We start from the raw sequence: 24897 nt of genomic DNA, 5'->3' as shown, positions 1-24897 counted from the left end.
GAGGGTGGGGAAGATGAGGACAAGGAGGAGGAAAAGAAAGAGGAGGAGTACTTATCAATTAAGACCAATAGTTTCCTTGTGCCAAAAGTGGAAAGCTAGGGAAGCAAAGAATGGGAGCAAACAATCAATTCAGATAAATGTCTTTCTTAAGTGCCTAGTAAAACATATGTGGTTTTTTTGTCTATAAAAATTTAAATATAAATCTGAGTCATCAACTGGCTGTACCCATTTGATAATTTCTGGTGCTTTCCCAGGTCACAGACAGATGAAACCCGACAGCAGCCCCAGCAACGCCAGCACCATCACTGGCTTCATCCTCCTGGGATTCCCCTGCTCCAAAGAGGGACAGATCTTCCTCTTTGCACTCTTCTCCATTGTCTACCTCCTCACCCTCATGGGCAATGCTTCCATCATCTGTGCTGTGCGCTGGGATCAGAGACTCCACACACCCATGTACCTCCTGCTGGCCAACTTCTCCTTCCTGGAGATCTGGTATGTCACCTCCACAGTCCCCAACATGTTGGCTAACTTGCTCTCTGACAACAAGGTCATCTCCTTCTCTGGGTGCTTCCTGCAGTTCTATTTCTTCTTCTCCTTGGGTTCTACAGAATGCTTTTTCCTGGCAGTCATGGCATTTGACCGCTACCTTGCCATCTGCAGGCCTCTACATTATCCTGCTCTCATGACTGGGCGCCTTTGCAACATCCTGGTGATCAGTTGCTGGGTGCTTGGTTTCCTCTGGTTCCCTGTTCCCATCATCATCATCTCCCAGATGTCCTTCTGTGGGTCTAGAATTATAGATCACTTCCTATGTGACCCAGGCCCTCTGTTGGCCCTCACCTGTTCCAGAGCCCCATTAATGGAGTTTTTCTGGACAATTATAAGTTCTCTGCTCCTGTTTATTCCTTTTCTATGCATCATGGGATCTTATATATTGGTCCTGAGAGCTGTGTTCAGAGTCCCTTCAAGAGAAGGACAAAAAAAGGCTTTCTCCACTTGTGGGTCTCATCTGACTGTAGTTTCACTCTTTTATGGCTCAGTGATGGTCATGTATCTGAGCCCAACATCTGAGCATGAAGCTGGAATGCAGAAACTTGTGACTCTGTTTTACTCTGTTGTTACTCCTCTCATTAATCCTATGATCTATAGTCTGAGGAACAAAGACATGAAACATTCTCTGCAGAAGATTTTTAAACCATGAAGATTAGAATTTTAAGCAAACAAAATACATTTAAGTGCATGTGTATGTGTGTGTTAGAATATTATTCAACCACAAGAATGATTAAATTGGTTATTTACAGCAACATGAATAACATGGGAAAACACTGTGTAAAGTAAAATATGTCAGTTAAGGGAAGTCAAACACTGCATGATCTCACTTATGTGTAGAACGTTTTAAAAAATCTGTAGAGAGCTGCGGAATGCTATGCCTTAAAGATGGAGCTGGTTTCCGCCTTCCACCTTCCCGATGGTGAGTGCTCTCTGTCACGAACAACTGCACATTTGGCTAAGGCCGAGGATCTGGCTTGCTTCCATGTATGTGGACCTATCTGCATTGCCCCCGTGGCACGCCTGGGTTGGCTACCCAGAGGCTATTTAAGCTGTGGGCTGGCTTTCCCCGGGGTCCGAGGATTGTTCAATGTTCCTGAATAAACTGCATGAAAAAAAAAATGAATAGGCTAATCATTACCTAGGGAGTGGTTAGTGTTTGCAGGGGTGCAGTTGGATAACTACTCAACATCTGTGTTTGATATCATAATAAGATAATTATTTCTGACAAGCTTTAATTCTGTTTCAAACAAAATCACTGACATTTTAAATGTTCTCAACAAAAATATGACAAACATTTTAAATAATATTTATGACTATTCCCATGAAATTGTATCCATTGTATTAATATACTGAATGTCACCCTGTACCTCACAAATATGTGCAGTAGGTTATTATATCAATTAAAAATAAAGATATAGGTGTATGTATTGGAACATGCCTATAATCCCACAGTTTAAAGGGTGATGCTGGAGATCACAATTTCATGGGAGCTTAGCATAAAAGGTCATGTTTCATAAAAGACAATAGTGGTTCATGTCTGTGATACTTATATTTGGTTTAGTAAACTCCATGACCAAAAGCAATTTAGGCAAAAGAAGGATTAGTTTATATACAGATAATAATGGGAAGAGGGACTGTCTCTGACCTGAACTGATTGGTCTTCTCTTTGATCACCTTCCCCTGAGGGAGGAACAGCCTTACCAGGCCACAGAAGAAGACAGTGCAGCCACTCCTGATGAAACCTGAATGACTAGGATCAGAAGGAAGGAGAGAAGGACCTCCCCTATCTGTGGACTTGGGGAGGAGCATAGGTGGAGAAGGGGGAGAGAGGGTAGAATTGAGGGAGGGAACAAGCTACAGGGTGTATACAAAGTGGATAAACTGTAATTAATAAAAAATAAAATGAAAATAAGAAAACAAACAGCCCCCCAAAACAGACTTTAAACAGCAAAAAATCAAGTAATCCAATTAAAAATGGGGTACATAATTAAAGAGAGGATTCTCTATAAAGGAATATCAAATGGCAGAAAAACAATTAAGGAAATGCTCAACATCCTTAGCTATCAAGGAAACGAAAATCAAGATGACACTGATATTTCATCTTACACCCATCAGAATGGCTAATATAAAAAACTCAAGTAATAGCACATGCTGAAGAGGATGTGGAGAAAGACGAACCATACTCCATTGCTAGTGGGAATGTGAACATGAACAATCACTTTGGAAATAAATCTGGTTCTTTCTCAGACAGGAATAGTGCAACCGATAGATCCAGATATACCACTTCTGGGCATATATTTAAATGATGCTCAAGTATACAACAAAGACATCTGCTCGATCATGTTCATAACAGCTTTATTTGCAATAACAGAAGCTGGAAGCAGCCCAGCTTCCACCTTTGGAATGCTGGGATTACAGGTAAGCAAACACATATGGGCAATATTTTGAAAAGTGTCATACAGGATCTTGGTAAGCTGTTTGAGCTGGCTGTGGGAATGCTCTCTTTCCGCTCTCTCAATTCTCTCCATCATCCAAGAAGGTGATATTATAGGACTGCAAAATAGGTCATGCAATGGCTACTTTTAGAGCCTGATTTTCAGTGCCACTCTTGCCAATCTTCGTCTCATGTTCTAAGTCTGGCCTTTTTCCTCTGGCCTCTTCTAAAGTGTCCCCAGCTGTTTGACAAAGAAGCACTACATCAGAGACTTAGCTGGATCACCACACATCCAGGCCAGGTACACATCCACAGGCTACTGTAATGAAATCTGAAGTCCTTGCCACAAAGTCCATCAAAGGCTCTAAGCTACTGAAAATCTGGCTGAAATATACTTACATATGAAAGACTTTTTGTAACCAAATTCAAACTACCTAAGCTTCACCTGTAACCACAGCCCATCAAGAACCAAAATAAAACAATGACAAAAATTATGTGAATAATAGTGTTACCAGAAATGGAATGATCATTTCCAGTTTACATCATCTCATTTATTCCTCTCCAAACCCTTATGATGCTGGTAAGATTTGTTATTGCTTACAGATGAAACTGAGTCTCAAAGAGATCAGAGATGTCTTCTCCAAAACCATAAAACTACTGACAATGAGAAGCAGAAATGTCTAGTCTGGTCAGATCTGCTCATCTTCCCACATCTCTGCTCCATTTCCTCCCAGACCTACAGTTTTACCTGTTGCTCTCTGTTCACTGGGTTGTCTTTGCCCCTACTTATAGCAGGATTTACCAAGCTTCAACAGATTATCAGTGGTGACCAACAGTGACGAGATATGCTGAGTTTCCATTCTGTCTAGGTGAATGTGGATAAGATGAGGGATGAAGATGTATCTTTTGTTGTCGAACAGACTTTTAGGGGATGCAGACATAGCTGGATTTGATATCATAGTTCTAAGAAAGAACAAGAATTTCACTTTCTTCTTATCCTCCCAGTACGCATTCTTCTTTATATTTTTCTTGTGTCTTTTTGAGATAGGGTCTTTCTATGAAGCTGTGACTTAAATTTGAGATCCTCTTGCCCTAACATCTTGAGTGCAAAGATTGCAAGATCCACATAGCAGTCATCTCAGAAGAATCTATAAGGTTTAGAATCTATTCTAGCCTGAATCTAGACGCTGGTGTGCTCGAGCATTTATGGGGTGAATATGAGACAGAATGAATCAACTGTTGAACTGGCTGTGCTTCCCGGGTTAACTCAATGGAGAAAGTCTCTGAGGTGAGCATCTTCTCCAAAGGCAAGAATTTGAATTTGAACTGTTGAATGCAAAGCCTCTACACCTAATGGTTTTACTCTGAACCTTAGGGATTTCATTCTACCTGACAGATGTTCAATCCTCTTTGTGCACAGCTCCTTCCAAGAACAAAGTCACCTCACTAGCCTGATTCCACACCCCACAACCCATGGCAATAACTGCTACCAACTGTGCCATCTAATTGGCTCCTCGTTGTTGTTTTTGCCCCTGTGTATGCCTGGAAACTGGCCGTGGCATAGCTACTGATTTTCTTGTCTGTGTTTCCCAGCTCACCATGGGAACACTAGGGTTAGAGATACACAAGCTACATGGTTTTGCATGGGTTATGGGAATTCACATGTATGCTTCAACTTTATTAGGAAAGCATTTTATCCAGTGAGCCAGTTTCCCACAATGGTTCTAATTCTTCTACACCTTCTTCTTCTCTTTCTTCTCTTCCTTCTTCTCCTCCTCCTTCTCCTCTTCCTGATCCTGCTCCTAATCCTTCTTCTCCTTTTCTTCTACTTCTACTTCTTCTACTTGTTTTTCTCCTGCTCATGAACCTGATTCTTCTCCTTCTGCTACTGCTTTTGCTTCTTCCTTCTCTTCTCCTTCTTCCAATTTTTCTGCTTCTATGTCTTCTACTGCTGCTTCTGCTTCTTCCTCTTCCTTCCTTCTTTTCCCTTTTCTTCTTTTCTTCTTCCTGTTTCCCCCATTACTATTACTATCATTTCTTTAATATTTAATATTTAATTTTAAGTTTAATTTTTATTTTTTTATTATTTTTTCAATTCAGATTTCTTTGTGTACTCCTGGCTTTCCTAGAATTCTGACGATGTAGACCCAGCTGGCCTTGAACTCGGGGGTACAGCTGCTTCTGCCTCCTGAGTACTGGATTAAAACCTTTTACCACCACTCCCCAGTGGTTGTTGTTGTTGTTATTATTATTATTATTATACTCTTATTTGGTAACATGAGACAGTGTTTCTCTCCATAGCCCTAGATTCCCTGAAAATCACTCTATAGACCAGGCTGGCCTACATCTTGCAAGGATCTGCCCATCTTGCCCACCACTTTGGGAATAAATGTGTGTAAGATGATGACCCAGGTTTTATAATACAAAATTTATTTTTATGATTTATTTTACATGAGCTGCCATGTTTTAGGTGTTGCCAGCTATATTTTAAAATCAATATAGGATGATAATGTAATCAAGTCATCTAGGAGCTGACCTTCTTCTAGAAAGTAGTTGATGGGTCTGGAGAGATTTCTTATCTTGGAAAAGTATGTGTAGCCAGTCAGGGGGCCTCACAGACAGGAGAAAACCAAACACTACTGGTAGTCCTCTGACTCCCCACTGGAGCCTTGACATGTGTGTGTCCACGAATGTGTGCATGTGTACACACACACAGGCATAAACGCATACAGAAATGATGTAAAATAAATTAGAAAGAACTTGAATATTCTGCTCTGACAAAAGTTGAGTTGCTCCTTAAAGAGATGGCAAAAGAAAGCAGATATGCTCCAGCCTTTCAGGGAACAAGATAATCAAACTTGTAGTTGACACTTCCCTAAACACATAAGATTTCCTTTTCTGACACAAGGTCCATGCAGGGTCATGTGTTCGTGGCTCAGCAGTAGTGCACATGCCAAGCATTCACAGGCTTTGGGTTCCATCTCTAGCACAAAACCCAGAACTAAAACAAAATATGCAGTTGACAATTGGAAGCTCATACAGTAGCTGACCAGCACTGTCACTGTTCTTGGGGTAGGTGCCTCCTCATTCATTTGGCCTAATGTAGTCACTTGAGTGCCAGACTTTCCAGACAGAGCAAAAGAGAGGAGAACCTGACCTTAAGAGAGTTCCCCACAGTGACTTGGCACTTCTGTTTACATTCCTTCAGCCTGTCCTCATGTCCTTATGTAACCAGACCAGATCTGAGGAGGCTGGACAATGGTTCAACTTTGGGTGACCTTGTGCCTAGCTATATGTTGGGAGCCCTGCTGTTAGCAAAGAGACAATGTGACAGAAGGTGAGAAACAGGCATATCTCAGCTTATTGTGTCTGAGGATCTTTCTCCTGGGTATGAAAAAGGTCAATATATGCCTCTTGACCTGTCAGAGTGGAATGTAGGTGGTTACAGTGAGACAAAGCATCACTCCAGACAACAAAGACAAGACAGACCTCTAATGCTCCTTCACAAGAATGTTTGGCTTACTCACAAATGAGAGGAAGACAGTGTATGTGTGTGTGTATGTGTGTGTGTGTGTGTGTGGTATGTGTCTGTGTGTGTGTGTGTGTGTGTGGAATGTGTCTGTGTGTGTGTATGTGTGTATGTGTGTGTGTGTGTGTAAGGATTCTGTTCATTACCAATAAAACATAGATACATATACAGAGAACATAAATACAGGTACATAGTTTATAAACCACCTGGATTGAGGTGATTTCCTGGAGATGACTCAGTGTGTTAAGGAATTGCTGAAAGTCTATGGACCGAAAACCTTCCCTGAGACCCGCATGTTAGGACAAACCTTGCAAAATCTGTTCTGTGATCTTCATGTGTATGCGCATGGGTGCCTATGAAATTACCATAACTTTTTTTTTTTACTTTAATAAGATTGATTGTTTTCATATCTTTTAAAGAAATAAAATTTTCTATGGGGAAATTACAAATTTGTGTTCACTGCCATGAAAGTAGGGAAGGTAACATAATTTGTTTGGCCCTGGTTTTTTTTGTTTTTTGTTTTTTGTTTTTTCAATGCAGTTTATTCAGGAACCTTGAACAATCATATGACCCTGGGGAAAGCCAGCCCACAGCTTAAATAGCCTCTGGGTAGCCAACCCCAGCATGCCACGTGGGCAATGCAGATAGGTCCACATACACGGAAGCAAGCTAGATCCTCAGCCTTAGCCAAATATGGAGTTGTTTGTGACAGAGAGCACTCACCATCGGAAAGGTGGAAGGCAGAAACCAGCTCAATCTTTAAGGTGTGACATTATGCAGCTCTCTGCAGTTCCTCCTTTTTGTTTTAGACGCATCAGGCAAGAGTAGAGGTCTGATCTCTGATATTAGAAATAAATTGGGACTTTGTACCAATGTTCATTTAGGTGTCATCCACCCAAAGAGCATCAGACCCGTCCGATACCTTTTTCTCAGAGGATGGACCTGGGGCATCAACCTGCATGCAATCAGACATGCTCTTCTCTAGATCAAAAGCAGCTGACACTGAGTGCAGTGCTTAGCCTCGCATCTTGAGCGTAACATTTTAGCTCCCATGCTTGGGGAGACTGTCCTGCTTCAATGGCTGTAAAGGCCTGAATGGTCATGGCTGCAATACGCTGTTGTGAGACTCTAATCTTGCATATACATCACAGGCAAACCAAGGAGACCAACACCAGAAGGCCTGCTGACCCTCCCATGCCCGTCCATTCCTTCAGATGATTCATGGCTGCAGCAATCCATGATGATAATCCTGTGGCTAGTCCTGCGTCCACTCTGGTAGAATTTACCGTGACAATGGCCACTCTCAGCTGCTCCATCGTAGTATTGAATTCTCCAGTCCAATTACCTAAAATATAGTTAGACAATTGTTTAGACATATTTGCAGCACAGGAAAAATTCTCATGTTGTATGCTAGTGACACAAAGTCCAGCATACTTTCATTGACAGCCAAGTTGAGGGATTTGCCATAGGGTATCAATTTGCTCCTGCACAAGATCAATCCTCTGATTGAACACCATCAAGCCTCCTTTTAGATGAGCATTAATTCCTTTTTGTACATCTAAGGCATGACTTACATTGGCTAAAAGATTATTCAGGGTCTGAGCAGTCTGCACAGTATGACTCATGGCTAATGCCATGGTGGTAGCTCCAACAGCCGCCAATGAGATGGCAGTAACAATGGCGGCTGTAGTTCCAAGATCCCTTTTCTGTCTGAAGAGAGTCATAGCATGAGGGGCATCAACGGGCACAGGCACCCAGCGAGGCATGCGAGTAACCAGGGCATACCTAAATTCACTAGCATTCCAGCATTGGGCAAAAAATCATGTATCATTACCACAATTACTTGGCTCTATCTGGCTAATAATGAATAAAAATGGGGGATATAAACAAACAGGTGTGGGTTTATAGGAAATATTATGAAAAGCCTTAACCCCCTCGTTGGAACATCCTGCATCAGTTCTAGAACTAGCAGTGGTGGTGTCCGAGGTCTGAGTAGGTTCAGGAGACCATTGCCCCCAGGGGCGAGACATGCTCCATGTAAATTGACTAACGCCATGTTTTCCTCCACTTTTGAAAGTCATTTAAGGTTCTGAAATGATTTTTTCCCTTTTTTTAAATTTTTCATCAATTACACTTTATTCATTATGCATCCCCCCATAAACCCCTCCCTCCTCCCCTCCCAATCCCAACCTACCTCCTTCCTCTGCATGCATGCCACTCCCCAAGTCCATTGATAGGGGAGGTTCTCCTCTCCTTTCTGATCTTAGTCCATCAGCTCACATCAAAAGTGGCTGCATTGTCCTCTACTTTGGCCTGGTAAGGCTGCTCGCCCCCAGGGGGAGGTGATCAAAGAGCAGGCCAATCAGATTATGTCACAGGCAATCCCTCTTCCCATTACTATGTAACCCACTTGGACTCTGAATTGCCCTGGGCTACATCTGTGCGGGGATTCTGGGTTATCTCCATGAATAGTCCTTGGTTGGAGTATGAGTCTCTGGGAAGTTCCCTGTGTTCAAATTTTCTTGTTCTGTTGCTCTCTTTGTGGAGACCCTGTCCTCTCCAGTTCTTACTATTTCCCAGTTCTTACATAAAATTCCATTCACTCTGCCCAACAGTTGCCCATCAAGCTCAGCATCTGTTTTGATAGTCTGTAGGGCAGAGGCTTTCAGAGGCCCTCTGTGGTAGGTTCCTAGGTTGTTTCCTGTTTTCTTCTTCTTCTGATGTCCATCCTCTTTGCCTTTCCGGATGGGGATTGGACATTTTAGTTAGAGTCCTCTCTCTTTCTTAGTTTCTTTAGATGCACAGGTTTTAGTGGGTTTGTCCTATGTTGCATGTCTATATGAGTGAGTATATACCATGTGTGTCTTTTGCTTCTGGGACAACTCACTCAGGATGATCCTTTCCAGGTCCAACCATTTACCTGCAAATTTCATGATTTCCTTATTTTTCATTGCTGAGTAATATTCCATTGTATAGATGTACCACAATTTCTGCATCCATTCTTCAGTTGAGGGGCATCTGGGTTGTTTCCAGCTTCTGGCTATTACAAATAAAGCTGCTACAAACATGGTTGAGCAAATGTCCTTTTTGTGTGCTTGAGCCTCTTTGGGATATATGCCTAGGAGTGGTATGGCTGGATCTTGAGGAAGCACTATTCCTGGTTGTCTGAGAAAGCCCCAGATTGATTTCCAGAGTGGTTTTACAGGTTTACACTCCCACCAGCAGTGGAGAAGGGTTCCCCTTTCTCCACAACCTCTCCAGCATGTGTTGTCACTTGAGTTTTTCATCTTGGCCATTCTCATGGGTGTAAGGTGAAATCTCAGGGTTGTTTTGATTTGCATTTCCCTAATGGCTAGTGAGGTTGAGCATTTCTTTAAGTGCTTCTCTGCCATTCGGTATTCCTCTACAGAGAATTCTCTGTTTAGGTCTGTTCCCATTTTTTAAGTGGATTACTTGGTTTGCTACTTTTCAGCTTCTTTAGTTCTTTATATATACTGGATATGAGTCATCTGTCAGATAAAGGGTTGGTGAAGATTCTTTCCCAATCTGTAGGCAGTTGCTTTGTTTTGATGACGGTCTCCTTTGCTTTGCAGAAGCTTTTCAGTTTCATGAGGTCCCATTTATTGATTGTTGCTCTTAGAGCCTGTGCTGTTGGTGTTCTGTTCAGGAAGTTTTCTCCTGTACCAATGAGTTCTAGGGTATTCCCCACTTTTTTTTCTAGCCAATTTAATGTGTCAGGTTTTATGTTGAGGTCTTTGATTCACTTGGACTTCAGTTTTGTGCAGGTGATAAGTATGAATCTATTTTTATTTTTCTACATGTAGACATCCAGTTGGACCAGCACCATTTGTTGAAGATGCTATCTTTTTTTCACTGTATGTTTTTGACGTCTTTGCCAAAGATCAGGTGTCCATAAGTGTGTGGGTTTATTTCCGGGTCTTCTGTTCGGTTCCATTGATCCACTATTCTGTTTCTATGCCAGTACCATGCAGTTTTTATAACTGTTGCTCTACAGTACAGCTTGAGATCAGGGATGGAGATACCTCCAGAAGATCTTTTATTGTAGAGGATTGTTTTAGCAATTCTAGGTTTCTTTTTTCTTTTTTTTTTTTTCAATGCAGTTTATTCAGGAACATTGAACAATCCTCAGACCCCGGGGAAAGCCAGCCCACAGCTTAAATAGCCTCTGGGTAGCCAACCCAGGCGTGCACGGGGGCAATGCAGATAGGTCCACATACATGGAAGCAAGCCAGATCCTCGGCCTTAGCCAAATGCGGAGTTGTTCGTGACAGAGAGCACTCACCATTGGGAAGGTGGAAGGCGGAAACCAGTTCCATCTTTAAGGCATAGCATTCCGCAGCTCTCTACAGTTCCCCCTTTTTGTTTTAGACGCATCAGGCAAGAGTAGAGGTCTGATCTCTGATATTAGAAATAAGTTCTAGAACTGATGCAGGATGTTCCAACGAGGGTTAAGGCTTCTCATAATATTTCCTATAAGCCCACACCTGTTTGTCTATATCCCCCATTTTTATTCATTATTAGCCAGATAGAGCCAAGTAATTGTGGTAATGATACTTGCTTTTTTGCCCAATGCTGGAATGCTAGTAAATTCTAGGTTTCTTGTTATTCCATATGAAGTTGAGAATTTTTCTTTCCAGGTCTGTAAAGAATTGTGTTGGTAATTTGATGGGAATTGCCTTGGATCTGTAGATTGCTTTTCGTAAGATGGCCATTTTTACTATGTTAATCCTGCCAAGCCATGAGCATGGGAGATCTTTCCATCTTCTCATATCTTCTTCTAGTTCTTTCTTCAGAGATTTGAAATTTTTTTCATACAAGTCTTTGACTTCCTTGGTTAGGGTTACTCCGAGGTACCTTATGTCATTTGTGGCTATTGTGAAAGGTGTTGTTTCCCTAATTTCTTTCTCAGCCCTTTTGTCTTTTGTATACAGGAGGGCTACTGATTTTTTTGAGTTAATTTTGTATCCAGCCACTTTGCTGAAGGTGTTTATCAGCTGTAGTAGTTCCCTGGTAGAGTTTCTGGGGTCACTCATGTATACTATCATATCATCTGCAAGTAGTGATAATTTGACTTCTTCCTTTCCAATTTGTATCCCCTTGATCTCCTTCAACTCTCTTATTGCTCTAGCAAGGACTTCCAGAACTATGTTGAAGAGATATGGAGAGATTGGGCAGCCTTGTCTTGTCCCTGATTTCAGTGGGATTGCTTTAAGTTTCTCTCTGTTCAGTTTGATGTGGGCTATAGGCTTGCTGTATATCACCTTTACTATGTTTAGATATGTGCCTTGTATCCCTAATCTCTCCAATACTTTAAACATGCATGGATGTTGGATTTTGTCAAATGCTTTTTCAGCATCTAGGGAGATTATCATGTGGTTTTTTTCTTTTCTGGTCTAATTTATTGGGTGTTCTATAGGCCTCTTGTATTCTTATTGGCCTCTCCTTTAAGTTGGGGAAATTTTCTTCAATGATTTTGTTGAAAATATTTTCTGGGCCTTGGTGCAAGGAGTCTTCTTTTTCCTCTATTCCTATTATTCTTAGGTTTTGTCTTTTTATGTTGTCTTGAATTTCTTGGACGGTCTGTGTCAGGAATTTTTTAGATTTAACATTTTCCTTGACAGATACATCTATTTCTTCCATTGTATCTTCCACACCTGAGATTCTTTCTTCCATTTCTTGTAGCTTATTGGTTATGCTAACCTCTGTAGTTCCTGCTTTCTTCCCTAAGTTCTTTCTCTCCACAATTTCTTCCATTTGTGTTTTTTTTTAATTTTTCCAATTCTATCTTCAGGTCTTGAGCTATTTTGTTGGTTTCCTTCCCCTGTCTGACTGTATTTTCATGTTTTTCCGTCAATTCCTTCAGCTATTTGTTTGAACAATCCACTGTTTCTTTTATTTCATTCAGTGATTTAAGCATTTCCTCTCTAAAGGCCAAACACTGTTTGACTGCAGCTTCCCGTATTTCTTCACGGATGGCCATCTCTTTGTCTTTAATTTCCTTCATTTCTTTACGGATAGCCATGATCTGTTTGTTTTTATCTTTCTCTAATTCTTTTCGTATTTTATTTGTTTCCTCTGTTATCTTCTTCATGAGCATAGATGTTAGGTCATCTCCTTGAATTTCATTTATGCTGGGGTATCTAGGGCTATTTGCCCCTGGATAGCTGGGTTCTGGAGATGCCATATTGCTCTGGCTTTTGTTGGTTGAACTTTTACACTGTCCTCTACCCATTGGGCTATCTTAGTTGTTTGAATTTAGTTTCTGGTTGTTCCTGGACTCTTGTAGTGGAGAGAATCCCTTTGGCAGGAAGATGGTTTTTTCTGAAGGAAGCCTTCCCAGCTTTTTGGGTATAGTCACTGTATGTCCGGTGTTTTTCAGGAGTTGCTACAGCTCACCTCAGGCATAGAGAACTGGGTAGTAACTGTGGTCCTGATTAGTCAAGAGGGCTCTCCTCTCACCAGGAGAAGTCCTGGAGACAGCTGCCCTCCTTCTGGGTTTCTTGCTGTAAATTTAGTGATCAGCTGCTGTAACCTGTGTGTCCCGTGGTTTGGTCGGTTTTGTTAGGGATAACTCATTGCCCCTTGGAGCAGTATCTGGGGGTTGATCTCAGGGTTCCCGGTCTTTTGTAGGTCTGAGGTTGGGGCTCTGTGCCCCAGATCCCAAGAGGTAATCTGTGGCGGGTGAGTACTGCTCTGGTGTCGTGGGGCACACAATTCTGCCTGTAAGGTGTAGTTGGTACAAAGCAGGCCTCTGGGCTGGCGGAGCATGTGCCCACCTGCTAGTCTGCAGGAGCTGAGTTTCCAATCACTCTGTGCTCCCTGTTTGGGCCCAGATCTGTGATGGCTGGGCGTACTCACCTGTTTGAGAATTGCAGGCTGCTAGCCTTTCCATAGGTGACCCGAGCAGCATGGTTTCTTCCTTCCCTGTGGGGTCCTCTCTGGACAGGGGTTCCCAGTCCCTGTTGTACTGGGGCTCGCAGCTTGTCTGTACCGCCGAGCTGAGCGCGCAGCTCTCAGCACGGCAGGAGCTCAGTTATGTTGGTGGCGGGTAACCGCTGTCCTAGAGACCTTCCTAGAGACCTTCTGGAGCTGACTGGATGACAAGGGACATGTGAAGGACTTTTGACAGACAGTTTGAGGAGGTCAGAGTCTTGAGACTTCAGAGGAAAAAAAAATCTCTAACAACCTTACCATAGTCTGGCCAAGCCAAGCAAGCTCCTCACAGCTATTATAGTTTCCAGGGGATGGATAGCAGAGTTGTGAGACCATTCTGAAAGAGCTTGTGTGCTGAGTCTAAACTTCATGCTCTTTTAACATGAAGTCCATGAGAAGTGTGGACCATCAGCCATATGTACATTGCCCAGAGGAGGCCATTGAGCTTCTTTCATGTCAGTTTCTACCTTGGAACAGGGTTTCTTGCATCCCTTGAAGCTGGATGTTCTGGTTTGCCTGACTGTCCAGCCAGCTCTTGGGTCCTCTATCTGTGCTTGCTCTTGTAAGTCACTGTGTGCATGCCAGTGTGCAGCCCTCCACTGAGAACACCATCTTGTCATGAACAGGAGGAGGAAAGACTGGAGAAACTCCTGCAGTCTCTGAGGAAGCAGACTCAACTGGGCATCCAGCAAAGGGACTTAGCCATAAAGATGCAGCATCAATTTGAGGACCTCCGGATGAGGTAAGAACCCAGGATGGGAGGAGAAGGTGAAGCAATCTGGGTCCCCTATTCCTGGATTCTCTGTCTTTTATGGCTTTTGCTCACCAGCAAGCCTAAGAGCCCCTCTGTGAAAGAACACCTCAAAGTATTATACTGGTCCTATCATCAGGAACTTCTGTCCAGGAAACAATCTTTGCCACCTTACGTGTCTAGGACATTGGGTCCCCTCCTGAGCTGTTTAGTATATTCTTCTCAGACTGTGTTTAAACTCATGAGAACTGCAGACATCTGCCCCCCAAGTGATGGGATCTCAAGGTGTGCACACCACACCAGGCTGAAAATGTACTTTTATTTAAGACCATCCCCTGTTATGATCAGATTCCCACCATTTAGCACTGACCTGTGCAGTGTTAACCCATCTCTGTGAGAAGATTTCTCTTTCGAGAATAGGTTAAGGAGTTTCCAGGATGAAGCCAGGCAGATGTCTCTGCTACAGGGATGATCAGAACCTTCATGGGAGTGTTCTGTAACTCACTCCCATTGAGTGCCAGGATGCAGTCTGCCCGCTCTAAGCCTTAGGAAAACAGAGGTTTCAGTTTGGTGCAAGACCCTTTGCAGGACCATTGTTGGCAGGCACACAACTCACATAAGGCTGCTCCAGCATGACAGGTTCCGTCATGCATGATATTTGGGTGCAAGGTGCCTCCTGAGCAGGAGGAATGAGCTAGCCTCAGGACTTTGTTCAGGTGCCCAGGTTGCAAGGCTGTATTATTCCTATCTATAAAACAATGTGATCCATCAGTGAGTCATCATGAATAATTTATATATTGATCATATTATTAGGTAGGTAATTTTAAATAATGATGTTCTGGACTGTAGGAGAAAGGGCTAGTCTTTGTAGTAGAACACAGACTATACAGTTCCTAGATTCAATTCTGATTTACGTTTAATAGCTGAAACATTGTGTAGGTGCTGACACTGTGTGACCCTTTTGTCTTGGGATTACAAACAATGACTACGGGCAGAACCAAGATGGCGACTAGCACACACAGTTTCTGAGCAGCAGTGGGATACCTGATCTTCTGAGTTGGAGAATGGAAGGACCCCCAACCCAGGAACACCACAGCAAGGCTTTCTGAACAACAGGGAACATCGCAGGAGGTGAAAACTTTGGCCTCTGGTCACCCGGAGACTTGCTTGGGGAAGGAGAGAAACGATCCTTTGTTCTTGCGGCACTCCCTTCCCCCAGACCTCCTTCCTCCTCAGCACAGCGGCACAGCGGACTCATCTTTCTCAGTGCAGACCTAACTGCCTGGGGTATACAGCCGCTGAGACTGAGCCCCAAGCACTTTAACGGCAGACAAAAGCCAGCAGGAAGCGTCCCGGAGTCCCAGATTCGCGCAGCGGCTGCACCATCCTCCCAGGGCGCGAATCTGCTAGACACCATACTAGCTCCACAGGATCGCCATCACTGACGGTACGGCCCGCCCAATCCCACAGTGACAGAGAATACGCTATATACTCACCAAAACCAGGCAGAAACGTCATACAACCTGGACACACCAGGCGCTGCGCCTCCCAATCTTGGAGAGCACAACGAAGAGATCCCAGGACTTCCCAGAAAGCATTGGGACTAGCAACCCAGTCTCCAGTTACAGCGGGACGTGGTGGCGGAGCAGCACTGAACTGGCGGGGCACCACAGCCCTCCAGTTTAAGACTAACCAGGGCCAAACCAGAGAACAGAGAGCCTGGTTACCCCATCCCTGCTGAAGTGACCACCCTGAAATCTCCAGCTGCAGCAAGGCCTCAGAACCTGGCAGTGACAGCAGCACAGAACTGGCGGAACACATCAAAGAAGCAGGGCCAAACCAGAGAGCAGAGAGCCCCGGATACCACGATCTCTGCCAAGAGACCTGCCTGTAAGTGAGTGCACCCTTGAGAATCTGCAGTTCCCCAGATCCTGGGTCCTTCTAAATCAGAAGCCAGGCATCGAACACCTTCCCACCCACATACCCACTTTGGGAAACAGAGGGGCACTAGGGACATTGAAGTTCCTGCCCTGTGGGTCTGATTGAGGAGTTAAGGCAGTTAATGCCAGAAATTGCGCTGCGATGATCATTAGTGCCTGCGACATATACAGTGCAGAGCCCCTCCCACACACTCAAGGGTTCAACATTAGCCATCACTCTGTCCCTCGAGAAACTCATCCACGCACACTTACACAGACACACACACACACACACACACACACACACACACACGCTTGCATTTGTCCCGTTTGCGCCTGCGTACTTTCCTCCCACAGGTACAGCTAGTCCTCAGCACACACTGAGAGTGCTCAGCTTCCTGAAGAACCCTCCAGATACCAGAGAGAGACAGCACCAGTCTGATCTGCAGAATCTAAAAACAAACAGGGAAGGTTTCAGATAAGCCAATGGCCAGGGGTAGGCGAAAGAACACTTCCAACATAAATCAGGACATCATGACTTCACCAGCAAACCCCAAAATTGATGGATACTCCAATTCAGCAGAAGCACAGGAAAATGATTTTAAAGCCATGCTTGCCCAATTATTTGAGGCTCATAAGGAGGAAATGAACAAGTCTTTCAAAGAGATGGCCAGTCAATTGGAGGCAAAGAAAGAAGAAATAGACAATATCCTTAAAGAAACACAGGCAAACATAGCCAAACAAATAGATACACAAGTAGAGGAAAAATTAGTGGCATATAAGAAGGAAATGAAAAAAGAAATAGAGGCCATCGTAGAGAGACAGGAATCCAAATTCAAACACATGAAAGAAATGGTGCAAGGCATGAAAACAGAATTAGAATCAATAAAGAAAACACAAAATGAGAAAACCCTTGAGCTGGAGAACTTGGAGAAAAGATCAGGAACCACAAAAGTAAACATCACCAACAGAATACAAGAGATGGAAGAGAGAATCTCTGGAGCTGAAGACACACTTGCAGAAATGGATACTTCTCTCAAAGAAAAAGTAAAATCAGAAAAGTGCCAATCACAAAATATCCAAGAAATCAAGGATGCTATGAAAAGACAAAATCTAAGAATAATAGGAATTCACGAAAAAGAAGACTCCAGACTCCAAGGTCCAGAAAATATTTTCAAGAAAATCATAGAAGAAAATTTTCCCAACTTAAAGAAAGAGATGTCCATAAGTATACAAGAGGCCTACAGAACTCCAAATAGACTAGACCAGAAAAGAAACACATCACATCACATCATAGTCAAAACACTAAATCTACAGAACAAAGAAAAGATATTAAAAGCAGCAAGGGAAAAAGGCCAAGTAACATATGAAGGTAGACCTATCAGAATCACACCAGACTTCTCATCAGAAACTATGAAAGCCAGAAGGGCCTGGGCAAGTATCATGGAGACTCTAAGAGATCACAAATGTCAACCCAGACTACTATACCCTGCAAAGCTTTCAATCAACATAGATGGAGAAAACAAAATATTCCATGACAAAACTAAATTTACACAATATCTACACAGCAAACCATCCCTACAGAAGATACTAGAAGTAAAACTCCAATCCAATGAAAACAAATTCACCCAAGAAAACAGGGCATACAGATAATGTCCCAACAAAAATGAAAAGAAAACAAGCAATGAAACAGGGTTATATCATCAACTAAATTACAAAAGGAACTAACATGCATTGGTCACTATTATCTATCAATATCAATGGACTCAACTCACCAATAAAAAGACACAGGCTAACAGAATGGTTGAGGAAACAGGATCCAACATTCTGTTGCATCCAAGAAACACACCTATGCAACAAAGACAAACACTACCTCAGAGTAAAGGGCTGGAAAACTGTTTTTCAAGCAAATGGTTCCAGAAAACAAGCTGGAGTAACCATCCTAATATCTAATAAAATAGACTTTCAACCCAAGTTAATCAAAAAAGAAAAGGAGGGCCACTATATTCTCATCAAAGGAAAAATCCACCAACAGGACATCACAATCTTGAATATCTATGCCCCAAATACAAGAGCACCGACATTCGTAAATGAAACATTATTAAAGCTTAAATCATACATTGATCCTAATACCTTAATAGTGGGAGACTTCAACACTCCACTCTCACCAAGGGACAGATCACCTAGACAGACACCAAATAAGGAAATAAAAGCACTCACAAAATCCCTAAATCAAATGGACCTAATAGACATCTACAGATCATTTCACCCAAACTCAAAAGAGTTCACCTTCTTTTCAGCACCACATGGAACCTTTTCCAAAATAGACCATATAGTGGGCCACAAAGCAAGCCTCAACAGATACAAAAGGATTGAAATAATCCCTTGTATACTATCTGACCACCATGGACTAAAGCTAGACCTCAACAACAACAGAAACAACAAAAAGCCGACACGCACATGGAAACTGAACAACTTACTACTCAGTGACAGCTGGGTTAAGGAAGAAATAAAGAAAGAAATTAAAGACTTCCTAGAATTCAATGAAAAGGAAAGCACAACATACCCAAATTTATGGGACACATTGAAAGCAGTGCTCAGAGGAAAATTTATAGCACTAAGTGCCTGCAAGAAGAAATTTGTAACATCACATACAAACAACTTAATGGCCCAACTGAAAAACCTAGAAAAAAAAGAAGCAGATACACCCAAGAGGAGCAGACGGCTGGAAATAATCAAACTAAGGGCTGAAATCAATCAACTAGAAACAAATAAAACTATCCAAAGAATCAATGAAACAAAAAGCTGGTTCTTTGAGAAAATCAACAAGATAGACAAACCCTTAGCCAAACTAACTAAAAAGCAGAGAGAAACTACCCAGATCAGCAAAATCAGAAATGAAAATGGGGACATAACCACAGACATTGAGGAAATCCAAACAATTATTAGGTCATACTACAAAAGCCTATATGCCACAAAATTTGAGAATCTAAATGAAATGGATAATTTTCTTGAAAGATTCCATCTACCAAAACTAAGTCAAGATCAGGTAGAAAGACTGAATAGCCCTATATCTCCCAAGGAAATCGAAGCAGTCATTAACAGTCTCCCCTCCAAAAAAAGCCCTGGACCAGATGGCTTCAGCACAGAATTCTACAAGACCTTCAAAGAAGTGCTAACTCCAATTCTCCTCAAGCTATTCCACAAAATAGAAACAGAAGGAACACTACCAAACTCATTCTACGAAGCCACAGTCACCTTAATACCTAAACCACACAAAGACCCAACAAAAAAAGAGAACTTCAGGCCTATCTCTCTTAAGAACATTGACGCAAAAATACTCAATAAAATACTTGCAAACCAAATCCAAGAACACATCAAAGATATCATCCACCATGACCAAGTAGGCTTCATCCCAGGCATGCAAGGGTGGTTCAACATATGGAAATCCATCAATGTAATCCACTACATAAACAAACTGAAGGAGAAAAACCACATGATCATCTCCTTAGATGCCGAAAAAGCATTTGACAAAGTCCAACACCCATTCATGTTTAAAGTCTTGGAGAGATCAGAGATACAAGGCACATACCTAAACATAGTAAAGGCAATATATAGCAAGCCTATAGCTAACATCAAACTCAATGGAGAGAAACTTAAATCAATCCCACTGAAATCAGGGACAAGACAAGGCTGTCCATTGTCCCCATATCTCTTCAACATAGTACTTGAAGTCCTAGCCAGAGCAATAAGACAACTAAAGGAGATCAAGGGGATACAAATCAGAAAGGAAGAGGTCAAAGTGTCACTATTTGCAGATGATATGATAGTATACATGAGCGACCCCAAAAATTCAACCAGAGAACTCCTTCAGCTGATAAACACCTTCAGCAAATTGGCAGGATACAAAATCAACTCAAAAAAATCAGAAGCCCTCCTATATACCAAAGACAAAAAGGCTGAGAAAGAAATTAGGGAAACAACACCCTTCACAATAGCCACTAATAACATAAAGTACCTTGGTGTGACTCTAACCAAGCAAGTGAAAGACCTGTTTGAGAAAAACTTCAAGTCTCTGAAGAAAGAAATCGAAGAAGATATCAGAAGTTGGAAAGATCTCCCGTGCTCATGGATTGGTAGGATTAACATTGTGAAAATGGCCATCCTGCCAAAAGCAATCTACAGATTCAATGCAATTCCCATCAAAATACTAACTCAATTCTTTACAGACCTTGAAAAAAAGATTCTCAGCTTCATATGGAGAAACAAAAAACCCAGAATCTCCAAAACGATCCTGTACAACAACAGATCATCTGGAGGTATCTCCATTCCTGATCTCAAGCTGTACTACAGGGCAACAGTAATAAAAACTGCATGGTATTGGCATAGAAACAGAAAGGAGGATCAATGAAACCGCATAGAAGACCCAGAAATAAATCCACACACCTATGAATACTCGATATTTGACAAAGAAGCCAATTCCATTCAATGGAAAAAAGACAGCATCTTCAACAAATGGTGCTGGACCGACTGGATGTCTACATGCAGAAAAATGAAAATAGATCCATATTTATCACCCTGCACAAAACTAAAGTCAAAGTGGATCAAGGACCTCAACATAAAACCAGATACCCTAAATCAATTGGAAAAAAAGTGGGGAACAGCCTAGAACTCATTGGCACAGGAGACAACTTCCTGAACAGAACACCAACAGCACAGGCTCTAAGAGCAACAATCAATAAATGGGACCTCATGAAACTGAAAAGTTTCTGTAAAGCAAAGGATACCGTCATCAAAACAAAACGACTGCCTCCAGATTGGGAAAGAATCTTCACCAACCCTTTATCTGACAGAGGACTAATATCCAGTATATACAAAGAACTAAAGAAGTTGAAAAGCAGCAATCCAAGTAATCCAATTAAAAAATGGGGAACAGAGCTAAACAGAGAATTCTCGACAGAGGAATATCGAATGGCAGAAAAACACTTAAAGAAATGCTCATCCTCATTAGCCATCAGGGAAATGCAAATCAAAACGACCCTGAGATATCACCTTACACCCATCAGAATGGCCAAGATTAAAAACTCAAGCGATAACACATGCTGGAGAGGTTGTGGAGAAAGGGGAACCCTCCTCCACTGCTGGTGGGAATGTAAACTGGTGCAACCACTCTGGAAAGCTATCTGGCGCTTTCTAAGACAAATAGGAATAGTGCTTCCTCCAGACCCAGCTATACCACTGCTAGGTATATACCCAAAGTTGGTTCAAGTACACAAAAAGGACACTTGCTCAACCATGTTTATAGCAGCTCTATTTGTAATAGCCAGAACCTGGAAACAACCCAGATGTCCATCAATGGTGGAATGGGTACAGAAATTGTGGTATTTTTATACAATGGAATACTACTCAGCAATCAAAAAGGAGGAAATCATGAAATTTGCAGGTAAATGGTGGGATCTAGAAAAGATCATTCTGAGTGAAATATCCCAGAAGGAGAACGACAAACATGGGATATACTCACTTATATAGACCTATAAGATATGATAAACATAATGAAATCTATACACCTAAAAAAGATAATCAATTGAGCGGACATGGGGTAAGATGATCAATCCTCGTTTAGAATGACAGATGGGATGTGCATTGAACGTATGACAGGAGTCTACTGAGCGCATCTGAAAGACTCTTAACTAGCAGTGTTTTCAAAGCAAAGACTCATGACCAAACCTTTGGCAGAGTACAGGGAATCGTAAGAAAGAAGGGGAGTTAGTCTGATGGGGAAAGGATAGGAGCTCCACAAGGACCAAATATATCTGGGCACAGGGTCTTTTCTGAGACTGACATTCAACCAAGGACCGTGTATGGATATAACCTAGAACCTCCACTCAGATGTAGCCTGTGGTAGCTCAGTAACCAATTGGTTTCCCAAAGTGAGGGGAACAAGGACTATTTCTAACAGGAACTCAATGACTGGCTCTTTGGTCTCCCCACCCCCGAAGGGAGGAGTAGTCCTGTTAGGCCACAGAGGAGGGCTTTGCAGCCAGTCCTGAAGATACCTGATAAAACAGGATCAAATGAATGGGGAGGAGGTCCCCCCTATCAGTGGACTTGGAAAGGGGCACGGTGGAGATGAGGGAGGGAGGGAGGGAGGGACTGGGAGGGAATAGGGATCGGGACATGGCTGGGATACAGAGTTAATAAAATGTAACTGATAAAAAAAACTAAAAAAAAAATAAAAATTAAAACCCAACAAAACAACAAAAAAAAGACAATAGGTAGCTAATCCCCAACCCAATAGATATGGCATCACTTTGAGACCCTGGCTGACTTGGACATTACTATATAGAGTAGTAGGTTGGCCTTAAACTCACAGAAATAAATTTACCTCTGCCTTAATCCCAAATGCTGAGATTAAGGGAATGAGCCATCACAGCTAGATCACTTTTAATATTTTTTGAAAAAGAACCTTTGATATTTAGTCTTCTTTGTCAACCTGATGGGATTTTGAAGCACTGGGGAACTCCACCTCTGAATGTGTCTGTGACAGCGTTTCCAGAAAGATTTAACTGAGGAAGGAAGATCCACCCAGAATTTGGGTAGTATCATCTCATGGGCTGGGGTCCAAGAAAATGTGCTGAGGACCAGCATTGATTTCCTGGTTTTTTGTCTGCGGAGACAAGAGGACCAGCTGCCTCATGCTGCTAGCACCATGACACCCCACCTTGATGGACTGTGCTTTCAGATCTATGATAAGATAAAGCCTTCCTTCTTTGAGTTTAGGTTGTACTTTTTTTGTCGAGTGGTTTTGTAACAGCAGTGAGTCAAGTAATAAAACACAACTGTTTTATTATAAAAAAAAAAAAAAAAACAAACAATGACTACAGTTAAGAGATCAGTGTTGACCCTCCAGCAGAGCTGAGGTGGTGAGAGGTAGTAGCTTGAAGGCTGATATGGCAGGTCCCAACCAGGCCTGTGTCTTAACTGCCTTCCTCTCCCAGGTCTGAAAAGCTGCACCTTGAAATGGAAGTGGCCACAGCCCATGAGAAGAGCCTCCTGCAGAAGGAGCTGCTGCTTCAGGAGCCACCTGCTGAGCCCCCGCCCCAGTGAACAACAGAATTTCTGGGAGGAATTGTCATCTTCAGAATGGGGTACCTTGCTGTGAACAGACCCTAATCTTATTTAGCCAGTGAGGCAGCCTGGCTGCTTCTCCATCTCTTTCTCTTTTCCATTCTGACTACATCCACTGAGAAAACTGGTGTCACCCTTGCCACTAAGTGTTCAAGACCAGCCACAGGCTGTGGGTCAGTCCTGTTAAATCTGCGGTGAGAGAGGCTGCTGAGCTTAATTTTCTGGTAGGGTTTGGGTTTTATTTTGCTTTCATTCTTTTTGATGTTGTTGTTTTTGGTTGTTTTGATTTTCTCTTTAGTGGTTAAATTGTATATATTCTTGTTATTGTTTTTCAAACTTTGGTTGTACTACCCACTTTTTTATTGACTACCATTTTGAAGACCGTTTTGGAAAAAAAAAATGTATTGTTCTTATCAATAAAAATGTAATTTCCAACTCTTCAATCTTTTAAAATATTTATTTGTTTAATCAGTTTTCACCACAATCCCAGTCTTCTCCCTCCTCTCCTCCCCTTCTGCTCTCTCTTTCTCAGAGAAGGGAAGGCCCTCCTCGGGTTTTGGGGATTGAGAGCTGTACCCTACCTCTCTGAGTCTCCTTTATTCTAGGGAGGCAGCTTCTCCCTCCCTGGAATGACTTCTACCCAACACTGCTCTCCTTGTCACCACCAGACAAGAGGAAAGGGATGTCAAATTTCAGTGTGATGCCCATTACATACCAGGCTCCACAGCTTCCCATCACTGACTCTCAGTCCTCAGAATCACCCTCTGACATATATACCATATGGTGGGCGGGTGGGATTGGGAGGGGGGAGGAAGAAAGCTACAGGGGGATACAAAGTGAATAAACTGTAATAAAAATACAAAATAAAAAAATAAAAATAAAAAATAAACTTCAGATTTGTAAAGTTCTAGTTGTCAATAGTTGGCCTTAATTCTTGAGCACATGGAGGTCCTGTACAGGAAGATTTTTACTACAGTAATATCATGAAGAATGCTTACTACCTTTTTTTTTTATCAGCTTCAGTGTTTCAGACTGCAGGCTTCAAATTTAGATATTTGATGCATTTATAATTAGTTTTGTACAAAATGATAGACACGGGTCTAGTTTCATTGTTCTCCATTTTAACATCCAATTTTCTAGACATTTGTTGAAGATGCTTTCTTTTTCCAGAAGATACTTCTGATGTCTTGGTCAAATATTAAGTGACTGGAGTTACATGTGCTCACATTTTGTCTTTGATTATGTTTCAAGGTCTACATGCCTTTTCTGTGTCATTACCCCATGTGTATATTACTATGGTTCTGTAGTATATCTTAAGATATGGAATTGTAACCCCTCCATTGTAGTTCTTTTTGTTCAGGGTTGTTTTGTCTATTCAGGTTCTTTTGTGGTTCCATATACATTTTAGAATAATAGTTTCCATTTCTACGAAGAATGAGATGAGAATTTTTGACTAAGATCAAATTGAGTCTGGATATAGATGTTGGAAGAATATTGTTCTCATAATGTTAATTCTAACAGTCCATGGGTATGTCATGTTTTTACATTTTCTACTAGTTTTTTTTTTAATCCTTCATGGAAGGTTTAAAGTTTTCACTGTAGATGTCTTTATTGTGTATATCCCTAGATA

The 24897-nt window shown here is 42.0% G+C and overlaps 1 protein-coding gene across 1 annotated transcript; it reads left to right on the top strand.

Moving 5' to 3' along the window:
* The first annotated feature begins 265 nt into the window (after nt 1-265).
* LOC110563195 (olfactory receptor 11G2-like) lies at nt 266-23246 on the top strand. The gene is made up of 3 exons (XM_060390650.1): nt 266-1181; nt 4181-4274; nt 23138-23246. Exons 1-3 carry the CDS (start codon nt 266-268, stop codon nt 23244-23246), a joined length of 1119 nt encoding a protein of 372 aa, XP_060246633.1.
* Nucleotides 23247-24897: the final 1651 nt, after the last annotated feature.

Source organism: Meriones unguiculatus, chromosome 9 (assembly GCF_030254825.1).
Source record: "Meriones unguiculatus strain TT.TT164.6M chromosome 9, Bangor_MerUng_6.1, whole genome shotgun sequence".
Classification (NCBI taxonomy): Eukaryota; Metazoa; Chordata; class Mammalia; order Rodentia; family Muridae; genus Meriones; species Meriones unguiculatus.
This window is presented reverse-complemented; position numbering and strand designations above follow the sequence as displayed.